At 46.0% G+C, this 21,757-nt stretch overlaps 1 protein-coding gene across 1 annotated transcript in view; it reads left to right on the forward strand.

The window, feature by feature from the left end:
• TSPAN4 (tetraspanin 4) overlaps nucleotides 1–21,757 on the forward strand; it is a 271,582-nt gene that overhangs the window by 170,794 nt on the left and 79,031 nt on the right. The window contains exon 2 of the mRNA XM_077819880.1: nucleotides 8,346–8,537. Coding sequence (XP_077676006.1) covers nucleotides 8,346–8,537 — 192 coding nt within the window. The remainder of the gene's footprint in view (nucleotides 1–8,345; nucleotides 8,538–21,757) is intronic.

Genomic DNA, 21,757 nt, shown 5'->3' on the forward strand with positions numbered 1-21,757 from the left:
GGAAAGGATCGTGTCCCCACTAACCAAAACATTTTCAGAATTTTTTTTCTAATTTTATTTATTTATTTTTATTTTATTTTATTTATTTACTACTTATTATTGCTAAGAGCCCCAGAGAAGACAGGGTCCCATTGTGTTAGGTACTGTAAATACACACAGTAAAAACCAATCCCTGTCCTGTCCTTCCAGTTTAATTAAACAAGAGGTGGGAGAAAGGATTATTATGCTCATTTTATAGATGGTGAGTCAAGGCATTGAGAGATTAAGTAATTTTCCCACAGTCATTTGGTGGAAGAGCAGGGAATTGAACCCAGATCTCCTAAATCTCAATTCATAGCCTTAACCATATGACTGTCCTTCCCCTCTTTTCCATAACATTTGGTGAATTTTCAGAGCTTGGAAAGTAAAAGAGACATAGCATTAGCTGCATGTAGGTATGGAGGCCTGTATGTGTTGTCACCGTCCCCAACAGTTCTGCGAAAGCATCCCATTCATGCCATATTGACACGCTCTGCTCTTTCAGTCCTAGATCCACACTGAACAAACAAGTGCCACACTCTAGTGATTTTTGTGGTGTGGACAAATGTCCCCAAGGCTCTCTCACTTACTCCACCCGACATAATCCCCATGTGATTAATTGCTGATTTGAACTCCATTTCCCAAAGGGAAGAGCTAGTCAGTTATGTGTGCCCCGCCTCAAACCCTTACTCTTCCATAATAGGTAACCTCTAAAGTGTCAGCTCATCTGGATGAACCGCTAGCAGGTCCCCCACATGTACTTCTATAACGAGCTGTGATCAGCATAGTGGAAGAAGCTGTTTTATAATGAAGGGTTCTCATTTCTTTTGAATATGTCTGTTTGACACCCCAGAGCTGTTGGAGGAATAAGAGGAAGAATAGCTTAGGTATGCCTTACTTTATTTAGGCCAATAACTATTACTAACAATGTTAATACTATGGCATTACTTTTATTCTGCTTTGTAATTAAAGTGGTGATAGCGTATGCATATAGGAAATTACTTTATAGCCAGTGTGATTCTAAGAGGCTAACATGATTTGCCTGTTAGTTTATAAACAGAAATAATAATATGTGAATTAGTTTTACTGCAAAACCAAATAATCTGAGTGTAATGTATGGCCAATATCAGTTGACTTTTTTTTAAATGCAAAAGAACGTCTGTCTAAACGATGAGGTAGGGTGTGCTGATCCTAATCAGATACAACATGAAAATCCTTGATTAGATGCATTTTCTATGCAATAAAACCAATAAAAAATCACTTAGGGACACCAGGGCCATTATGATGAACAATGAGGCAATTTCTCCCTCTATATTGTAAGCGAGTAGCTGTAGCTGCAGAATTAATTCCTCCAGATGCATGCGTGTATCTGGGGTTGCTTGGGATTACTTTGTTTACAATGCTGTAAGATCAATTTTAAATGTATGCATTGAAGTCTGAATAATTTATTTTCTAACCCATTAGAATTATTCTACAGGCCATTTTTCCACCCAAAGTGAGTGTTTGTGTGTGTGTCTGAGAGCGAGAGAGAGATTTCATCTTTGCTTGGTTAGTGGGATGCTACTTTTAGTTTTGAACCTTGCTATAACTGTCCACGCCTTTGTCACCACCAGAGTAAACTGTGCACGGTACGTGGAACTAAAGTTGAAGACCACTTGGAAACTTCAGCTGGTACTGAATGCACCTGCGTACGTAGGGCTCAGTTATAAACCCTGCTGCATTCCTATGCAGGGGAGGAAGGGACATAAAGATCCCACTTATTCTGTTGCATGGTCTACCCCCATCACTGAAACCTATGCAGCAGGGAGAGCAGTTGCCACCAGACTGTTGTGTTCTCTCTTCTGCAGGTTGGCAAGGAGTGGGTGGCTTTGGCCAGGATGCGGGTAGAGATTTGGTTCCACCCCTATGCAATGCAACAGTCCATGCACCAGAGCTGGCGCAGAGGGGGAGCAACTTATGCCTGCAAAAGGGCTGACAGAAATGACTTCGCTACCCCAAGAGCATGGGGGAAGCAGGGAAGGGACTGTGACTCTGAGTCACAATATGCTGGGCTCTGCTCCTAGGGAACTGTGGTTCCTTCCTCAGGATGGATTACAAGATTTCAATCCAGCCCTTACTTAGCAGTGCGTCTTGCAGGGAACACAGGACTCTGGTTCACTAGAGAATGCACTAGCTGCCAGTTTGTTTCTAGGTGCAGTTCAGTGTGTTCATTGTTATTAGTTATGGTGCTGATTATTTCAGGGAGCACTTTTCTCCCAGCATTTTAGCCAGGTAGTTGAACCTGCTGGACAAGTGGAAGTCCCTATGCTTACATAATTGTGGGCTGAGTGCTGGGCATGTTCAGCGGACGGCTCTTCACTCTGGACTTTGCTCCTGACAGAAGCTGAGTCTGTTTGTCTTCTGTATGTCCTGCTGTGGATGTTCCTGAGGGTCTAAACTGAGAGGGGGGAGTCTCTCAGTTGGGATGAGGCGGTCCTTTTAGCGTCATGTAAATTTAACATAGATGCTTCTAGTTTCTGATTGTGCATGCAACTCAGGAGAGGGGTTTTGGCTGGGCTTATGCTAAGGCTCCAGGCAAGAAACTGCTCTCTGCTACTTTAAGAGGAAAAGAAAAGCGGGGGGGGGAAGCGGGTGTCAAGAAAAGGGACTTCTTACCGATTTTTTTTAGTATTTGCTCCTCCTACAACTGATTATCATATATCTCTGGTTCCCTTCAAAGAGGCCAGGGAATGAGTGCAGTTGGAGCCAACTCGGAGGAGCCTGGTACAGACATAGCTATTGAGCTCTTCCTTCTATTTTTGCTTATGCACAAAAGGAGAACCCTTAACCCATTTTCTCTTTGTTCTGGCAGTTTACACAGCATGCAAGACTCCCTGCACAAACACGCGACACGCGGGGCCTAATTCTCCTTTCTCGCAGGCTCAATGCGCTTCCCTAGAACTCCACTGACTTCAGCATAATTGGTACCTAATGTACGTGGGTTGGATTGGTGAACTGGGCCCACAGTTTGATATGTGGAGTCTCCCAGCAGCATTAGCCATTTTTTTGAACAGTGGGCCTATTTTGTATTAAAACATAGGTGTCTCTCTACAGGCATTGCAAACCCTATAGCTCCTGAACTAGGCTAGATACTTCCTGTTCATCTAGTCCTAATATGTACGCTGCTTCCAAGGACCTGCTGTGGGCTGTGGGCTGCAGGCACACAAAGAGTTAAATTCTATTATTAGTTTAGCAACACACAGTGAAGAGACCACAGCATGTTCTCTCATGCAAGGCATTGTTAAAAACTGAGAGACATAATTATCAGAGCCCAATTTGGTACCATGTCTCTCAGCTGAGATCTGGCGAGTAAGGCACACTGAAGATTGGTGCCTGCCACCTGGGTGAAGTTAGTAATTATGCATTCCTGATCCAAGCATGGCTGAGATCTCGTGGCCGGGACTATTGGAAGAAGGTGTTGTCTAGCCATTTGAGCACAGGAAGTGAGAGTCGGGACTCCTAGGACATGTCTGATCACATACACAGCCAGATTTACACTGGTGAAATTTTGTTCAGTGGAGTTTCTCTGGATTTTCTCGTGGGGTAAATGAGAGTAGATTTAAGCCCCTTCATTTCCTTCCTAGGTCTGCTACTGACCCTTGGATCACGGTTATATCATTTAACCTCTCTCTTCAAAGGTTACCCTTGGGGATAATAACTAGGTAGTAATAATCTCTATTCCACTTGGGGTGTTGTGGGGGTTAGCTAATCTTTGTGAAATGCTTTATTATGTGTATTATAGTAGTGCCTAGAAAGCCCAGCCAAGATCAAGGCCTACTTGTACTTGTCATCGGCAGGATTGTCATCCCCAGTTTACAGCTGGCAAACTACAGCACAGAGAGATCAAGCGACTTGTCTAAGATTCCCAGCAGGAAGTGTGTGGCAGAGCCAAGAATTGAACCCAAATCTCCTGGGTCCCAGTGTCAGGTATAGTTTTTAACTCAAAGGAGAATGAGTGAAGCCATAATCAGAAATCTGGCATATGGCGTCATCTTTGATAAGCAAGTTCTGTCTCTCATCTGCCACATGAACTCAATACGGGCTTATATTTATTTGCCAATATATCACACCACTTCCACAGTCTTTCTACTGCTCTTTTGTTTCAGTGATTAGTGTCTCCTTTAGCCATGACAATTTTGGAGCCTTCTTGGACACAGGAAAGCTGATAAAAGCAGCCCTGTTAGTGATTTTGTTTTTGTTTTATTTCACATCACAGCAATCCCTGAAAGCTGTCAAGAGCTATCATCTCATCACTCTTCCTCCAAGTGTTTGGCACAAACCAGGAGGAAAAGAACAACATAAATAACAGAGTAAAATTATCCATAAATTGCAGCTCCTTAGATGTCAAGTAGAAATCAGAACAGACAGGCAGGCAGCAGGGAATCAACTGCAACAAAACTTTTACGTTAGTCTCTCTTTGTTCCAAAATCTATAATGTAAATAAACAAGGTCTCTCAAATCCACAGGATGGCAGAGGCAGCCGCTTGTACTCAGAGAATGGTAAGGGCCAGTGTATCTCAAGTTGCTTAACAACGGTCCATTTGGTCACTTGGGACCAGACTCAAAGCCCACTGGAAGACTCCCATTGACATCAGTGAGCTTTGGATCAGACCCTTAGGGTCCTGTTCAGAAAAGTGCGTAAGCAAATGCTTAAGTGCTGCTGAAGTCAAGGAAACATAAATGCATGCTTAAAATTAAGCATATACCTAAGTGCTTTCATGAATAGGGAGTGTGCTTATGTGCCTTGTGGAATCAGGGCCTAAAAGAACTGCATTGCTTAGCTCTAAAGGGAGTCCCTGCCTTTCAGGACAGAGATTGCCATGTTGTGGTTTTGATGTGGGGCACTCTAAGCGGGGAACGGTTTGGAACGTGGGAGGAATGAGCATAACTGGAGTCAGAAGGATTGGGCACTGTTGTCATTTCCCATGAGAAGGGCTTTGTGAAATCCCCTGTTGTGGGTCAGAGTGAGTTAGTTGGGCCTGTTGCTGAAAGAGTCATTCCCAAGACACTGGAATGCTGGTGAGATTTTCTCCAGACTGCCGGCTTTGGTTAATCAACTTTTCCTTTTAGACGTCTAAAGCCTCTGTGCCTGATCGTCAGCTCATATAAATTGATGTAGCTCTATTGAAGTTAACGGAGCTATGGTGATCTACATGGGCTGACAAACTGGCCTTAAGTTTTCAGCTCTGGACTAAATGGGTACACCCGCAAACCCCAGCATTTGCACGTACACGTGCTTCTGTTTGAACATGCGTTGGTGTGGAGTGATTTTTGAGAGCAGGATCAATGTACTCATAACTAAATGTCTGATGCTAGAGGTGTCTTTGGGGAAATCTAGGATCCTAGGGGCAATGGTGTTGGAAGGACTTCGTATAGCTTTATGCCCTTCATATGGCAAAGAATTTAAGAGGTGATGCTGGAACGGTTGCTGCAATCAAATCTTTCAGCTGCCGCATGAATAATAATGCTTACTAGTGAGACGCACTTCATGCAGATTACAAAGTACAGTCATATACATTCCGTATCAGTCAAGGCAACAAAATAACAATGATAAGGGCTCTGATACGGGGATGACATATGCTGCATTTTATTGGTGCCTTGGAATTTCATAAGCATTGTATTAAAGATAATAGCTAAATGGATTGCAAATGGATGCCTCCGGTGCTCCTGGGGATTTGCACTCGTTACTGCCTAATTGAGACATTTGTGTAGCCTTGTTGTGCCCAGTGCTCAGAGGCTGATTCTGAGGTATAGAATCATAGAAACTGGGGAGAGAGAAAAAGCTATGGGGTATTTGCGCCTATTTTCCCTGCTAGGGCAGGAATGTCCTGAGAGTGTATTTCAGTTGTTTTGACCAGTCCAGTTGTAGCTGATTCCAGCCTTGGGATTCTCTGTAGATGCTGTTCCACAGTATAATAGACGTTTATGCTTAAGAGATTTTTCTTAAGCTGTTGTTTCCTTTGCTTATTTTCAATGCTCCTTGAAGCGCACTAAACAATGACTAGGGGGAAGGATGGTACCTGAAGCATGAACACCTAAACAAATTGTTTAGTTAAACTACACCTCTTTGGAAATCTTGGCAGTGACCACATGATGCATGGATTGGTTAGTGTGTACATATATTGTATATAATTGTGGGAATCATATGGGCTGAATTGTCCCTGGCTCTTGTGCAAGATGTGTGGCAGGAGATAGAATCATACAAATGTAGGGCTGGAAGGGACCTTGAGAAGTCATTAAGTCCAGCCCCTTGTGCTGTGGCAGGACCAAGTTAACCTAGACCATCCCTGACAGATGTTTGTCCAACGTGTTTTTAAAAGCTTCCGATGATGGGGACTCCCCAACCTCCCTTGGAAGCCTATTCCAGAGCTTAACTACCCTTGTCATTGGAAAGTGTTTCCTAATATCTAACCTAAATCTCCCTTGCTGCAGATTAAGCCCATTAGTTCTTGTCCTACCTTCAGTGGACATGGAGAACAATTGGTCACAGTCCTCCTTATAACAGCCCTTAAAATATTGGAAGACTTATCACCCTTCCCCCGTCGTCTTGTCTCTGAACTTAAAAGGCCTGTTTTTTTAACCTCTGCTTGTAGGTCAGGTTTTCTAAATCTTTTGGAGCATAAGAAGCTGTTTGACATGCAGGCATCCCACATAAGGACAATTGTAGTCCCTATGTTTGAAGGAAACACAAGGACTATTTCCTCTATATGACAATCGGCTGATCTCATGGGGCTGGTGTGAGGTATTGCCGCAGCCCTTTACCACCCTGCCAAAGATGTTGGGGAGCAACTGAGGGAACAAGCTCAAACATACTAAAAGATGGTGCAGTCTGTGCACCTTTCCTCAGCCTTGCCTTGAGCTGTGTGGCTCTGCACTGGCTCTCAGAGGGGATGGGGGCAGCGCAGATGCACAATCCAGCCCTAAATAACTGATTAGAGTTATACAAACTGAGTGATTACTTTGCAGTTTCCTTGGATTTTTTTCTCTCTTTCATTTCTGAGGTCTAATGCCCGAGTTTGCGGCTAGCTCTTTCTCTTTCCTTTCCTAGTTCATGATTTGCCTTATGTTCACCCACTTTATGCAGACATTTAATTGATATGCATCTGAAAGAGAATGACACATGTGACTTATTACTATGTGAACATGGTTTCCTTCCCAGCCTTTAATTGATTTTAGATAATAAAGTGCAATTATAAAACTCAATAAAAAATCAGTTATTTTAAAGAGAGAGACTGAAAGAAACCTAAGTGATGCTCTGCTGTGGGACTATTATCAAATGAAATCCCCTTTGTTTAAGTCTATTTAATTTCACAGCTTTACTTGAATTGCTACAGTTCTGTGGGCTTTCTCACAATTATAAACAGCAGGCTGATAAATGAACACATTTTTTTAAAAGTCCCAGTGAATATAGCCACCCTAGATGTTGTTTTTGTGGTGGAGCCTGCCCACACCTTCGTGCAGCCTTTCCACTTTTTATGTATCTGGGGAACCGTGTACTATTGCTTCTCACTTGGTCCTGTTCTAGACCAGCCTAAGGAGTCTTCAAGTTCTCTGCTGAGCATTTAATTATCAAAGTAACTAAGCCACAATACGGGTGATCAGTGTCATTATTTGCAATACTAGTGGAGGGATCCTTTCTCCCACTACAGCCCCTGTATGCGGTAACCCTCCACCCTTAATTGGCCATGGAGAATTTCCCTAGGACAGGCACTGCCTAGGACAGCCATGAGGAGCACTATGCAGTCCCTCTTGCAAGCCTTGATGTATGCGGCATACCAGGAGTGGGAGATTGTGTGTCATGGGTAAGAGGCAGAGGGGGTGTAGCACACACTACTTTATGTGCAGTTCTCTGAGCTGCCTAAATAGTGCCTGGGGATATTTTGGCCCACAACCAGACCAGAAATTATGGGAGTTTCACCCTTGCCTCCCAGAGTGCCTGCTTTTCCCTCAGAGAAGGAAGGAAGAAGAGGTTGCCCTTGTGGTTAGGACACTGGACTGAGACTCAGGAGATCTGGGTTCTGACTCTGCCACAGATACAGCATGTCTTAATCAGGTCACATCATCGTGCCTGAGTTTCCCCATCAGTAAAATGGGGATAATACTGATTCTTTCCTCCCCGCTTTGTCTTGTTGTATTTAGTCTGAAAGCAGTTTAGGGGAGGAATGATCTCTTACTCTGTGTGTGTGTACAGGGCCTAGTACAATGGGACCTCTAGAGACTACTGTGATATAGATGATAAAAATTATACTAATAAAGGATGCTCTGACGGAGTTTCTTTGTTTTCCCAGCTGGGAGGCTGCGGGATCCTTGGAGTTGGTATCTGGCTGGCTGTTACCCAAGGGAACTTTGCTACCCTCTCCTCTTCTTTCCCATCCCTGTCGGCTGCCAACCTGCTGATTGTCACAGGGACTTTTGTCATGATCATCGGCTTCGTCGGCTGTATAGGTGCCATCAAAGAAAACAAGGGCCTCCTGCTGAGTGTGAGTATGAAGACATGCGCGGTCAGCAGTGGTGTCCATTGTTTCCTGGTTCTGGTGCCATTGCAATGCACGTTAGAGTGATGTACGGTATTTAAGATGCAGACTGGTCAGTTCTGGGCTGGGACGAGGCATGAGTCATGGTTCAGTCATTCTCTGATCTCCCAGGTCATTCCTGACCACACCTGCTTCTATTAACACTTTCGCCAAAGACAAGACGCTCACAAGAAGGGAGGGCTTAGCGATGGTGGTGATGCAATTGTGTGCTTCCTGGGGGCTGAGGGATTTGCCGAGATGGCTTTTGCAGTACACCCTTGAATTCCTTGTCCTTATTCAGCCAATTTTAGCAGTTACATACCTTCAATAGCTACTGTAGTGGGGCTGGTGCTATGAGGGCCTGAGGTGGGGATCATTGGCGAGGGGAGACAGTGCAGGGAGAAGTTTTGAGTTTGGCCTAAACTGGAATTGAGATACCACCATTGTTTTTTGCCAGTAGTTAACTTTTAAAAGGTTGGGATGTTGTTTATGCTGTTAAATGAGGTTAAGGGTTAATAAGGTGTGGACGGTCCAGATTTAACTGAGGCCACGGATCTTGCGTGTGTTTTACTGAAACCTGATTTGATGTCATTGCTTTGGTTTACCACAGTTGGTGCCCGTTACAGTTAATGTTGGGTGAATATTTTGTGTAGCATGAGGCTAAAGGGGGATCAGTGAGGTCATGGCATTATGGCCACGCTGTTTATTCAGTCTTAAATATAGGTAGTTTCTCACCTCACAGATGGATTGAATCCAGTGTCCCAGGGTGGAGTGAAGCTGGGACTAGGCCTGGTGAAGTGATTTCCCGGCTGCATTGCAAAGTCTCTGTGTGAGCTGAAGTTGTTCCCCACCACACACCTCAGCCTGCCAGGGCTCAAATGTGGGGTGAGGTGTGTGAAAGTGACCAGAAATGAGGGACACACAAATTATTCTGTAAAAATATTTTTAGTTCTGTAAAATCCCTTTCTTTAGTGTACAGAAGGCTTTCTGTAGCCTCTGTTTCATGATTCTTTGCTTCTGGTGTATTTTTTAACAATAGAAGTGAGGGGTGACTTTGGCACTAAAACGAGCGATGTCCCTTGAAACCAAGAAGCCTCTGGGGCCTTTTCACCAGGGTGGGATGGAGGGACTGAGACTGCTCAATGACTTTAATAGCCTTATGGGTGACAAACTTTCTGAATAAGTTACGTGGCTATCATGACAGCCGTGTGGCTAACCCACATGTTTATTGGCTCCATGCTCATGCAACTCTATCCTGCAAGGTGCCGAGTCCCATGGGATTGCTCACATGCTTAAGATGTTTGCTGGATTATGGCCAGAGTACTCAGCTTGCTGTGGGACAGAGCACGTTGCTCTTTTGGGGGTCATATTGGGGCAAGGCAGCTAGAAATGTGCCAGTGTCGGGGACTGATCATTACCACCTGTGGGCTGATAGTGGGTGTCCACCTATGCTGTTGGAGTTGGGGAAAAATCTTGATCAGCTTCCAGTTAGTGGAAGCATCAGTGTAGAGCCTAGGTGGAAATCCTCTGGATGGACTCTCAGATTTGGACCTTACTCCCCCCCAACCTTTAATAGCTTTAACCTGTTGGCCTTCAGGGTGCCATATACGGATGATCCCTTTACCAAATCTAGAATTTTCAGGGGAGCCTAAATTAGTTACCAGCTCCTGCTGACTGTTCATGAGATTCAGAACTCTCATGGGTGCTTTTGACAATCCCACTGCCAGCCCTTTTGGGGAGGGAAAGGGATGATGGGCTGCTGCTTGTGGGTGAGATGGGGTATTGTGTGGGTCTGCTTCCACTTTATTATTATATTCTGGTTCACACTGCTGGTTTGGTTTGATTAAATTGTAATTTTAATTAATCATAGAAGTGCCTATAGCTTGGGACAGGTGTGTTTTTTCCTAGATAAATTATAAATCAAAATAAATTCATGAACATCATACCCCCAAGATGATCTTCTACCAAAAAAGGGCTGGAATCTCTCTGGGTGCCCTTTAAAAATCCTGACCTCTTGCCCCAAAACACACAAAGTGAGGTTTGTTCAACTTCTCTGCTCTTAGTTCTGTGCCTTCCCTTCTGTGCCACTTTTTAAAGGGAATGTTCCTGTGAAATCAGTGGTTTGTCAGGACATGCCTGCTAATTTTGGCAATGGGAAAGCAGTTAAGAGTTTGAAATCTTCTCTGCACATGACTCACACTGTGTTTAGCAATCATGAAAGGGGCGAGTCCTTAAACTCCCTTCGATGTCTCCCAGGGCATGTCTTTACATCTAGCCTTGTTTCTGGCCTCAAGTCTATTCTTATTTAAACCTAATTCCTTTGACTGTCTGCTTGGTCCTTTCTGAATGATGTGACATCACTGCAGATAGAGGTTTGTCGTGGCTGTGATGTCAGTGACACATTTCTTAGACCGTGCACAATATGGTAGAATTTTGTTTTGTTAATAGCATCTCTCATGCTAACTATTTTTTAAAAAGTCAGTCTGGGATTTCCAAAGGAGCCTAAGGGTTTTAGGCATCCAACACCCATTACATTTCAATGAGATCAGAGTACCTAACTCCTTTAAGCCACTTTGGAAATACCAGCCTAAAATAATAAATAGTTGCAGTGGGGGTGAAAAGGTATATTTAGGGTGGGCTGATAGAGCTGGTTTAATACTATTAATTGAACACACTGCTTGATTAAATTGGCTGCTTGTCACTGAATAACGTATTTGACTAATTCATTGTTCTGAGAATTAGCCAGCTCTAGTGGTCCATGAGAGAGGAGGCAAATATGGGGAGGTAGGTGGGTAGCAGAGATTGGCAAGGTCTTTGAAGGAGGCTGGAGCAAGTTTATGATGGGCTTAAAAACAAAGAAAAATTATTCACTGGATTCTGACATGAAAGGGGAAACAATAGCGTTGTTGGAAGATGAGGGTGTATTCCTTCTTCATGGCTCATGTCAGAAATGAGGCTGTGGCATTCTGCCAGTGTTGGAGTCTGGAAAGGTGGAATTTGGGGAGGCCATAAAGAAAAGGCGTTGCGATCATCAAAACTAGAGGAGTATTTCCAGGAATGCTGTAAGGGTATGGCATGTTGGCAGGTTTCCGGGTTTCACCAAGGTATCCATGGAGAGATGCTGATTTCACTCAGTAGAATACCTGCACATCTCCAGTTAGCACTTTTCATTTACCTCCCTCCAGTCTCTTCTCAGTACAGTATGGGAGTAAGACGTGATCATGAAATACTAACCATAACCGGCAGTAAAGCTCCCCTAATGGTACAGTCATCTTACTCTCCTGCTGCTCTGTCCATGTGTCTCTCTCCTCTAAATCCTTCGCTGTCTTCCTCTCATATTCCACATCAAGATAATTCTCTTGAAGTCTCCTTCAAGAGCCTCATAACTGCACCTAGAGATGAGCTTGGGACTATGCAAACCATGAAGACACATGCAGTATTCCCGAGACCAAATCAGAGTTTCTGCTGCTGTCACCTGCACCGCATCCCCCCAGATTGCTCAAATGGCAGGTCTGTTTCCTCCTGCTTTCCCCTACTGGCCACCTCTAGAGCTGCATGGATTGGAGAAGGCTCCTATTGTCCTGATTCCTCCTGCCGTCCCCCACAGGCTCCCAAGAGCAGCTGAAAGGGGAGAAGTCAGCACCTAGAGGTTGGGCAGAGGTAGGGGGACAGGAGCTGCACAGGGGGTTATAGTATCTGTGGCGGGGGGAGGATTCTAAGGTGCTGTGGGGGTCAGAAGCTAAGATGGATGATGCCAGAGAGCAAGAACTTAAAAGGCTAGGAGCTGAGATTGAGCAGGGAGAGGTGTTGGGGAGCAGAAGATGGAGAATACTGGGATAAGAGGTGGGAGTAGGACCTGGTTGTGTGAAGGAGCAGAAGCCACATGGTGGTGGGCAGTAGGGGGCCGAGTAAGGGTCTGGGCGTTCAGAGCTTATCCTATTCATGCACTAAGGGAAGTGGTACTGGTTAGTGGTGTGGCAGGAGATGGCGTTTTTGTGAAGAGCAAGGAGGTTGGAGTGCCGGGAGAAGTGAACGGTGGGAGAGGGCATGCTAACCCATTTATATGGTGTATGCTGGGTTGGAGGGAGGCCCAGAATCTGACTCTATATCTGCATGCCCTCTGGCATGTGACCTGGGCATTGCATTTGTCTGAATGCGATTGTGAGCTCTTCAGTGTGAAGATCCTGTAGTGCTCTTATATGAATGACAGTAATGGCGGGTCTGGCATGTGTAACAGTGCCAGGGAGCAGGAGAGGGGGGAATCTGTAAGTGGCAGAGAGGGGAGGGAGCAGAGAGATCTAAACAGAAATAAAACATTAAAACAAATGGGGTTTGTGAATACTCAGAAATAATCCATACAGACATACTGAGCCAGATGCCCCGCTGGTCTGAATCAGCACAGCTTCAATGGAACTGCATTGATTTCCACCAACCCAAGGATCTGACCCATTTCTTTATTCATCATCCTGACCAGTCCTTGTGACTGCCTCACTAAACAAACACATTCACATTATTGAGCACTCTGAGGAACCTTATGGAAACCTGAACTAAAGTGAGAACAAAATTCTTTTTGTAAGGAAACCTTGAGCCTGGCCTACATTCTGCATTCATATGAAGACAGGGTGAATGCGCACATGCCGTCATGTCAAAATGTCATTGAACAAATAGCGGATACCGACAACGATCCTTATATGCTCCAGCTCTGATGTGAAGGAAGATAAACTCTCCCAGCATTAGGTTTCCCAGGGAAATCAGAAGCATGAGTATCTCGTGAAATAAATAGACACCCCAGCGGTGTGTAATCTCACAACTGAATGCAGAGGCAAGTTGATGGCTGAAGTTGGGGAACAGCTCTCACTTGGTTTCAGAGAGAGACATTCTGTGGCATTGCCTTTCTTTGGTTTCTGAAAACGTTACAACAGAAGCTCGTCTCTTTGCAAACACTGTTGGGTCTTGGAAGCCGAGTGCCCCTAATGATCATCATGCTTCAGTGTAAGGGCAGCAGTTGTTGACAAGTGAAATTTGGTGAGCTGGAGACCACTGTCCTGAGCAGGTGACTGAACCACCAACAGTCTATTCCTCTCTGGGCCTGAAATATAGCTTATGCTGTAAGGGTCTGATCCAGGGCTCATTGAAGGCAATAGAACCACTCCCACTGGTTTTAATGGACATTTGATCAGGATCTAAGGGGTGATCTCAACATACAGCAAATCTTTATAAACTACTTTGCGGTAAGATGGGAGTGCAGTTCTGCTTCCTCCTGGGATTGTGTCTGTTCTCACTGTGAAGGCTTTGAGCACCAATGCTCATCACCGTCCATGTGTTCCATCTCTCCCTATAATCTCTACGTGGCATGCTGAATCCATTGTAACATACTGGCAGGTGTGTTTGTGTGTGTGCCAATGCACACATGCCTATGTGCTCGCATACACCATTGTTCTTTGCTAAATAGAGTCACACTTGCTCAAGTTCTTGTGACTATGTTTCCCTATGGTGGCTGACCTATAAAAATCTCTAAATGAGTAGCAGCCAATGAAGCTCAAGTGGTAAAGGCCTGTGTTTACGGAAGTGAACTGCCCGAATTCTGTCAGTATCCTTCATATAAGTGGTTAGCGGGAATCTATCGTAGTTTTATGTTTGCAACCATGAAGTCATTATACCATGCATAATGCATGGTAAAAAAAAAAAAATCCCAGCTGTGGCTTTTAAATAATGATTGATTTATATTATTATTAATTTGTATTAAAGTAGTCCCTAGGGACTACAGTTGAGATCAGGGGCCAGTTGTGTTAGGTTCTGTACAAACTCTTCGTGAGAGACAGTCTTGCCCTGGAGAGCTTACTATCTAAATCAGAGGTTGGCAAACTATGGCCCGCGGCCCCCCCGACCCCTCCCCTACTGTTCCCCTCCCCCACAGCCTCAGCTCACTGCGCCGCCAGCAGAATGCTCTGCGTGGGGGGGCTGCGAGCTCCTGGGGCAGTGCAGCTGCAGAGCCTGGCCTGACCAGGTGCTCTGTGCTGCGCGGTGCGTGGCTGGCTCCAGCTACTGGTGCTCCAAGCAGCACAGTAAGGGGGCAGGGAGCGGGGATGTTGGATAGAGAGGAGGGGAGTTTGTGGGGGGTGGGGTGGTCGGGGGCAGGGGTGTGGATAGGAGTCAGGGTGGTCAGAGGGCGGGGAACGGGGGGTTGAATGGGGGCAGGGGTCCCGGGGGGAGGTTGGATGGGGCGGCAGGGGTTCCGAGGGCGGTCAGGGAGAAGGCGTGATTGGATGGGGCAGGGGTCCCTAGGAGGCAGTCAGGGAGAAGGGGTGGTTGGATGGGGCAGGGGTCCTGTGGGGAGTCAGGAATGAGAGGAAGGGTTGGATGGGGCAGTGGGAGACAGTCAGGCATGGGGGTTCCAGGGGCAGTCAGAGGACAGGGAGCAGGGGGGGCCATCAGGGAACAGGGGGGGTTGGATGGGGCAGGAGTCCCGGGGCGGGGGGGGTCAGGGGGCGAGAAGCAGGGCAGGGACTGGGCCACGGCTGGCTGTTTGGGGAGGCACAGCCTCCTCTAACCAGCCCCCCATACAATTTCCAAAACCCAATGCGGCCCTAAGGCCAAAAAGTTTACCCGCCCCTGATCTAAATAGTCAAGGCAAATGGGAAGCAGCATTATCCTCATTAAACAGATGGGAAGCTGCAGCATGCTGAAATTAAGTGACTTGCCCAAGGTCACACAAAGAGTCTTCAGAAGAGCTATCAGCTGAACCCAAATCTTTCAAGTCCCAGTTCAGTGCCTTAAACACAAAACCATCCTTTCTCTGTTTAGGGCAGTGTGCTTCTAGAGGCTCAGTCTACTGCACTAGACCTTAAACAAGCTTTTAGTTTTCTAAAAAAAAGTCATTTATCATAGAATCATAGAATATCAGGGTTGGAAGGGACCTCAGGAGGTCATCTAGTCCAACCCCCTGCTCAAAGCAGGACCGATCCCCAATTAAATCATCCCAGCCAGGGCTCTGTCAAGCCTGACCTTAAAAATGTCTAAGGAAGGAGATTCCACCACCTCCCTAGGTAACGCATTCCAGTGTTTCACCACCCTCCTAGTGAAAAAGTTTTTCCTAATATCCAACCTAAACCTCCCCCACTGCAACTTGAGACCATTACTCCTTGTCCTGTCCTCTTCTACCACTGAGAATAGTCTAGAACCATCCTCTCTGGAACCACCTCTCAGGTAGTTGAAAGCAGCTATCAAATCCCCCCTCATTCTTCACTTCTGCAGACTAAACAATCCCAGTTCCCTCAGCCTCTCCTCAAAACTCATGTGTTCCAGTCCCCTAATCATTTTTGTTGCCCTCCGCTGGACTCTTTCCAATTTTTCCACATCCTTCTTGTAGTGTGGGGCCCAAAACTGGACACAGTACTCCAGATGAGGCCTCACCAGTGTCGAATAGAGGGGAACGATCACGTCCCTCGATCTGCTGGCATTGCCCCTACTTATACATCCGAAAATGCCATTGGCCTTCTTGGCAACACGGGCACACTGTTGACTCTTGTCTCTTTTTGCTGTTAGGCTAAAAGATGAGTAAATACCCCAAAACAGAGCTATGACTCAGCTTTTATCTTGCTGAAAGTGGCTAATTGGCTCCATTACCTAATTACCCTGAGCCCTGCTCCAAACTGGTAGCCAGTCAGCCTAATAACAAAACTACCTTCAATTAACTGTGAAGCAGGAGATTCACAGAAGCCCTGTGGAAGTAGCTCCTGACCATTATTTTATGCAAAACCTTTGAAAACAGGAATCCATGCTCAATCCCCATAATTAGAGCCATTGGTAAAGTTAGTGTTCTTTCCTTGGAGAGTTTTTGTGGTTATTTAACACACACTCCAATATCCATGATACTTGAAACCATTTTGTGTTTTAAGACAAATAATAGCCATCCTCCTGGAAGGAGGCAGGGTTTATAAGGAATTAGAACCCTTTTTTAGCATCCTCTTTCATGCTGCCCATTTGTTCAGGGTTTGGTGCAACGAACCAGATCCTTGGCCCCAGAACTGGCCATGGAAAGTGGCAAGTCAGCTGATTGAAAGGGATAGCCAAGGCTTCTGTTTTTGTACGGAAATCCTTTGGGGGAGGGGGAAATAAAGGCAGCATAGTTGGCTCTACACCACCAACACCCCCCTCTGCTGCATGTGTGTCAGGAGTGGGCAAGGCCATGCTGCACAACCACATGGGACACCAATCCTTATCTGGGGCAGCCATCTCTAGTGAGCCATTGCGGCCAACATCTAAATTACACTGTGACGTAGGAAATGTCTATGCTGTAATTGGGAGGTCTGATTGCAGCAGGTGTAGACCTCCCTGAGCTAGCTTGAGTAATAATAACAGCGAAGCTGTGGCTGCAAAGGTTGCGTGAACTAGCCCCACCGCCTGGGACCCTGGGTAAATACTTGAGCGGCTGACACCCGCGCTACTGCTCCTTCCCTGCTGTGGTTTCTTGAGCTATCTAGATCAAAGCTAGCTTAGATATGTCTGCACGTTTTGTAGTCTCACCTCTCAATTGCCTTAAGAAGCTATTTAATCCCCCAGTCAGACTGAGGAGGAGTGGAAAGGTGGGTTAGATCCATCTTATTTCTCCTTCCCTTGAACTGCGCCAAAGTGAGGCTAGGACGAGAACCAATGGGCTTAAATTGCAGCAAGGGTAGTTTAGATTGGGCATTAGGAAAAGCTCCGTGTCAGAGTGGTTAAGCACTAGAATAAATTGCCTAGGGAGGTTGTGGAATCTCCATCCTTGGAGATTTTTAAGAGCAGGTTAGACAAACACCTGTCAGGGATGGTCTAGTTATTACTTAGTCAGGCCATGAGTGTACGGGACTGGACTAGAAGACCTCTCAAAGTTCCTTCCTACAGTTCTATGATTCTAAGATGGAGCCCAGAATATATAGAAAAAAATCTACCCATTCGTTCTATCCTGTACAGGATGTATGCGTTTGAATAGTGCTCTATTTGAAAGTGCTAATAGGGCAGCAATGAAGGGGGTTCGTGGAGCAAGAGGAGCTGAAGAGTGGTTAATTAGAAGGTTAATAAAAGAGAAAGATCATTAAAAGATGGAACTACATGATCAGTTCCATTTAGTAAATGAGAACCTCATGTAAATAAGGAATAATTCCAATAAAGTCACTAGTGTAAACAAGATCAGAATCAGGCCATGAGACTGTTTGCTCAGCACTATCTGCAAAAAGAGCCTGGACCAAGCCTTATGTCTACACTACGAGCTAGGGGTGTGATTCCCCAGCTCACATCCACATACTCCCGATATCTTGATGAGAGCTTCAGGTGGGTTTGTACTTGGCACTGCAGCTACTATCTGTGCTCCCATGGCTACACTATTATTTATACTCACGGTGACTCTCGTCTACTACCATGAGTATGTGTACATGAGCTGGGGAATCACACCACTAGCTTGTAGCATAGAGGTAGCCCAACAGGCAACTGCTTACAAATGGTCTCATACTGCAGAATATCTTATCTATGGAATAGCCTCTGTGGGGAAACTGACTGTCCCTCAGGTTTTGTACTGTGCGTTCAAGGTTTCTTTGTACTCAACCCCAGCTCATCTGTGAGCAGAGATAGAAATGAAGAAAACAAGGAAGAAAGGTAATGACTGGGAAGAAGAAGAGAACCAAAAAAAACTGCTTTCCAGCAGCATCATTGCAAAAAGCTACCCTACCAAAAAGCTAACAGCCAAAACTCTATCGGTGACCGAATTTATCTTGGGTCAGATAAATAGGAGAGCAAAAAGCACCATGAATGACTTCCTTTCAGTAATATTCTGCCACAGACCAAGTAGCAGATATTAAGTCCCATTTAGTATTTCAGCCTCTTTTCCATTAATGGCCTGAGACAGGGCCAGTAACAGAGAAAAATCCTGGCTGCAAATAGAGCTATTGGTGGAAAGAGATGCAAAGACCCTCAGAGGATCAAGAAGACAAAGGGAACATAGATCTGTAGCTCCAAATGTAACCTTACAATGTCATTCACCATAGACTACTCCTTCTACACCAAATTGTAGCACTTTCTTTCTTAATATAGATCAATATGATATCAATACTAGCAGATATGCTATCTGACCATAATAAACGTAGAGAGGTTTCTTTTGTTCCATTACCAAGAAAGTGCTTTGATAGCAATCAAATGCTATAATACTGTAATGTACAGATGTCAATGGAGCTACGCTGATTTATGCTAGCAAGGGTCTGGTCCCTTTATTTAAGTGACTGGCTGGTGATGTTGTTCCTGAGTGATGAATTTTGGATAATCTGTTTGCTGCCAGTTGCTGGCAGGCTGTAATTAATATAGGCTTCTAAAACATTATAAATACATCCAGAGAGCTCAGTGTTGACTTCAGTAGAGCTAGGCTGATTTGCACTCGCTGAGGATCTGGTCCATAGAGTCACTTCCTTTTCCTTCCTGTCTAGCCGCTGAGCTCAGTGTCACTTTTCTTGTATTAAAATGGAAACCTGGGCCCCACCCATTTTATCAGGAGGCACAGAAACTCAAAGTCTGGGCTTGCCCCAGGGCTATGGCACAAGTTAAAACACGTCTCACTAATAAAGCCTAAACTGGCTTCAGACAGGCAGAAGTATTCGCTTGGCCTTTTAAGGAGAGGGAAGAGCAGAGCAGGAAGCGCCTGCTCTGAAGGAACTCTTGATTTTGCCTCTGGAAATGTCATTCTAGAAATCTGTTCAGACCTGAAATATGGGTGAGCCCTGGCAAGCAGTCAGAACTCACTGCCTGACAGTCTGATCTGAGAGAGAGACTCCCACCGACTTCAGTGGGCTGAAGTCAGTGGGAGAAAACTGAGTTTTGCCTACCCAAGGCTGGCAGAACCAGGTGGAAACTAGTCTCCTTCCATTTTAAATCCAGCCCAGAACCAAATTAATAGGAGTGGATCCTGAGATTTGAATCTAACCCATATGCACCTCACCACCGCAGAAGTTCAAAGCAGTTCAGGTTTGAGTTTATGGAATTGGCCCATCTCTAACAACAGGATCGTAACAACATTTCTGTTCGCATCTAAACCCTCTGTTCACCATTTCTGCTATGTTAACAGCATATTGTAAACTACAGAGATCATTTAGTTCCTTTCATCCCAGGATCTGAATTACCTGAGCCTTAGAATGCCCGTCAGTTATCAGAGTAGCAGCCATGTTAGTCTGTATTTGCAAAAAGAAAAGGAGTACTTGTGGCACCTTATAGACTAACCAATTTATTTGAGCATAAACTTTCGTGAGCTACAGCTCACTTCATCGGATGCATTCAGTGGAAAATACAGTGAGGAGATTTATATACACACAGAACATGAAAAAATGGGTGTTTATCTTGCACACTGTAAGGAGAGTGATCACTTAAGATGAGCTATTACCAGTAGGGGAGGAGGGGAGAAAACCTTTTGTAGTGATAATCAAGGTGGGCCGTTTCCAGCAGTTAACAAGAACGTGTGAGGAAGGGGGCGGGAGGGAGGGTAGTTATCTCTGTTCTGTAACAGAGGAAACTGAGATACAGAGAGGTTAAAAATCGCCCCTTGGGAGGGCAGATTGGTGGCATTGCCATGGGAAGGTGCCGGTGGAGTTTCTCTGATGCTGCAAGGCTTTTGTATTTCCCTGTATGAAAGCAGATTCAGCTAAAAGAAATAAGCTGCTACTAACTTTTCTATCATTAATTTTTGTAATGTCATGGTGAGATTGCCCGTGAGCATGCCTGACTCAGCACTCCCTGAGCAGCTTGTTTGGAACAAGATCTAGCATGGACAGGGAACAGGGCATTGGAGAGAAATCAGACAGTTTTGCTAAGGAGAAATTAGCATTGCTATAGTGGGGCCTTGGTTTGAGTAATTATGGGAGAATACTCCTTGCCCCTCTCTCCCGTCTCATCCACCTCCCCCTTGCCCTTTCCTTCACTTGCAAATGCAAACATTGCCAACACTCCTTCAAGACCCTGTTTTCTCTCATTTATTTTAATTAGCGGGCAGAGTCATTTTGGAGGGTACAGATGGGGGTTGTGTAAATTTAAGATGAAAAGCCTGACAGTTTGGGAGTTGTTTTTCTTCATCTCGTCTTTGTCAGTTCTCTGAGACTGTCAGCTGATCAGCACTCAGACCTTTTATCGAAAGAATTAGAGGAAGAGGTGTACCGGCTCTGCTATTCCTGACAGAATGGACACCCAGGTGTTAGAACTCTGCATAAAGTGGCTAAAGTTCTGTAGACTGTGGCTCTTGGTAGAGAGGACACAAAACACAGCTTGACTAACACTTTCCTGAACCCATAGGACCATGCAGAGCCCTCCAACCGCATTTCACTGAGGAACTGCTAGGGTTGCCAGGTGTCTGGTTTTCGACTTGAATGCCTGGTCGTAAAGGGACCCTAGTGGCTCCAGTGCGCACCCGACCGGGCCGTTAAAAGTCTGGTCGGCAGTACTGTAGGGCTCAGGCAGGCTCGTTCATACATGTCCTGGCACTGTGCTGCACTCCAGAAGTGGCCAGCAGGTCCGGCTACTAGGTGGGGGGGAGGGGGCCACGGTGCTCCGCACACTGCCGCTGCCCCGAACACTGGCTCCACGTTCCCATTGGCCGGGAACCGCGGCCAATGGGAGCTGGGAGGGCAGTGTCTGCAGGCGAGAACAGCGTGCTGAGCCTCCTGGCCCCCCCACCTAGGAGCCGGACCTGCTGGCCATTTCTGGGCACAGCATGGAGTCAGGACAAGCAGGAAGTCTGCCTGTGCACCCCTGCTGCGCCGCTGACCAGGAGCCACCGGAGGTAAGCCCGCGCATCAACCATGAACCCATGCCCCAGCCCTGAGCCCCCTCCCACACCCTGAACCCCCCATCCCACACCCCCACCTCAGAGTCCACACCCCCAGTACAGAGCCCATACTGCTTTCTGCACCCTAACCCCCTGCCTTAACCCACAGCCCCCTCCAGAATTCTGAATCCCTTGGCTCCACCCCCCATCGTGGAGCCCCCTCCTGCACCCCCAACCCCAGAGCCCGCACCCACAGCCCATATTCCCTCCCACTCCCCAACCCCCTACCTCAACCTGCAGGCCCCTCCTGCACTCCGAATCCTTCTGCCCCATCCCCCAGCCTGGAGCCTCCTCCTGTACCCCAAACCCTTCATCCCCAGCCCAACCCCAGAGCCCACACCCCATCCAATACTCC

This window comes from Eretmochelys imbricata, chromosome 6 (assembly GCF_965152235.1).
Source record: "Eretmochelys imbricata isolate rEreImb1 chromosome 6, rEreImb1.hap1, whole genome shotgun sequence".
Classification (NCBI taxonomy): domain Eukaryota; kingdom Metazoa; phylum Chordata; order Testudines; family Cheloniidae; genus Eretmochelys; species Eretmochelys imbricata.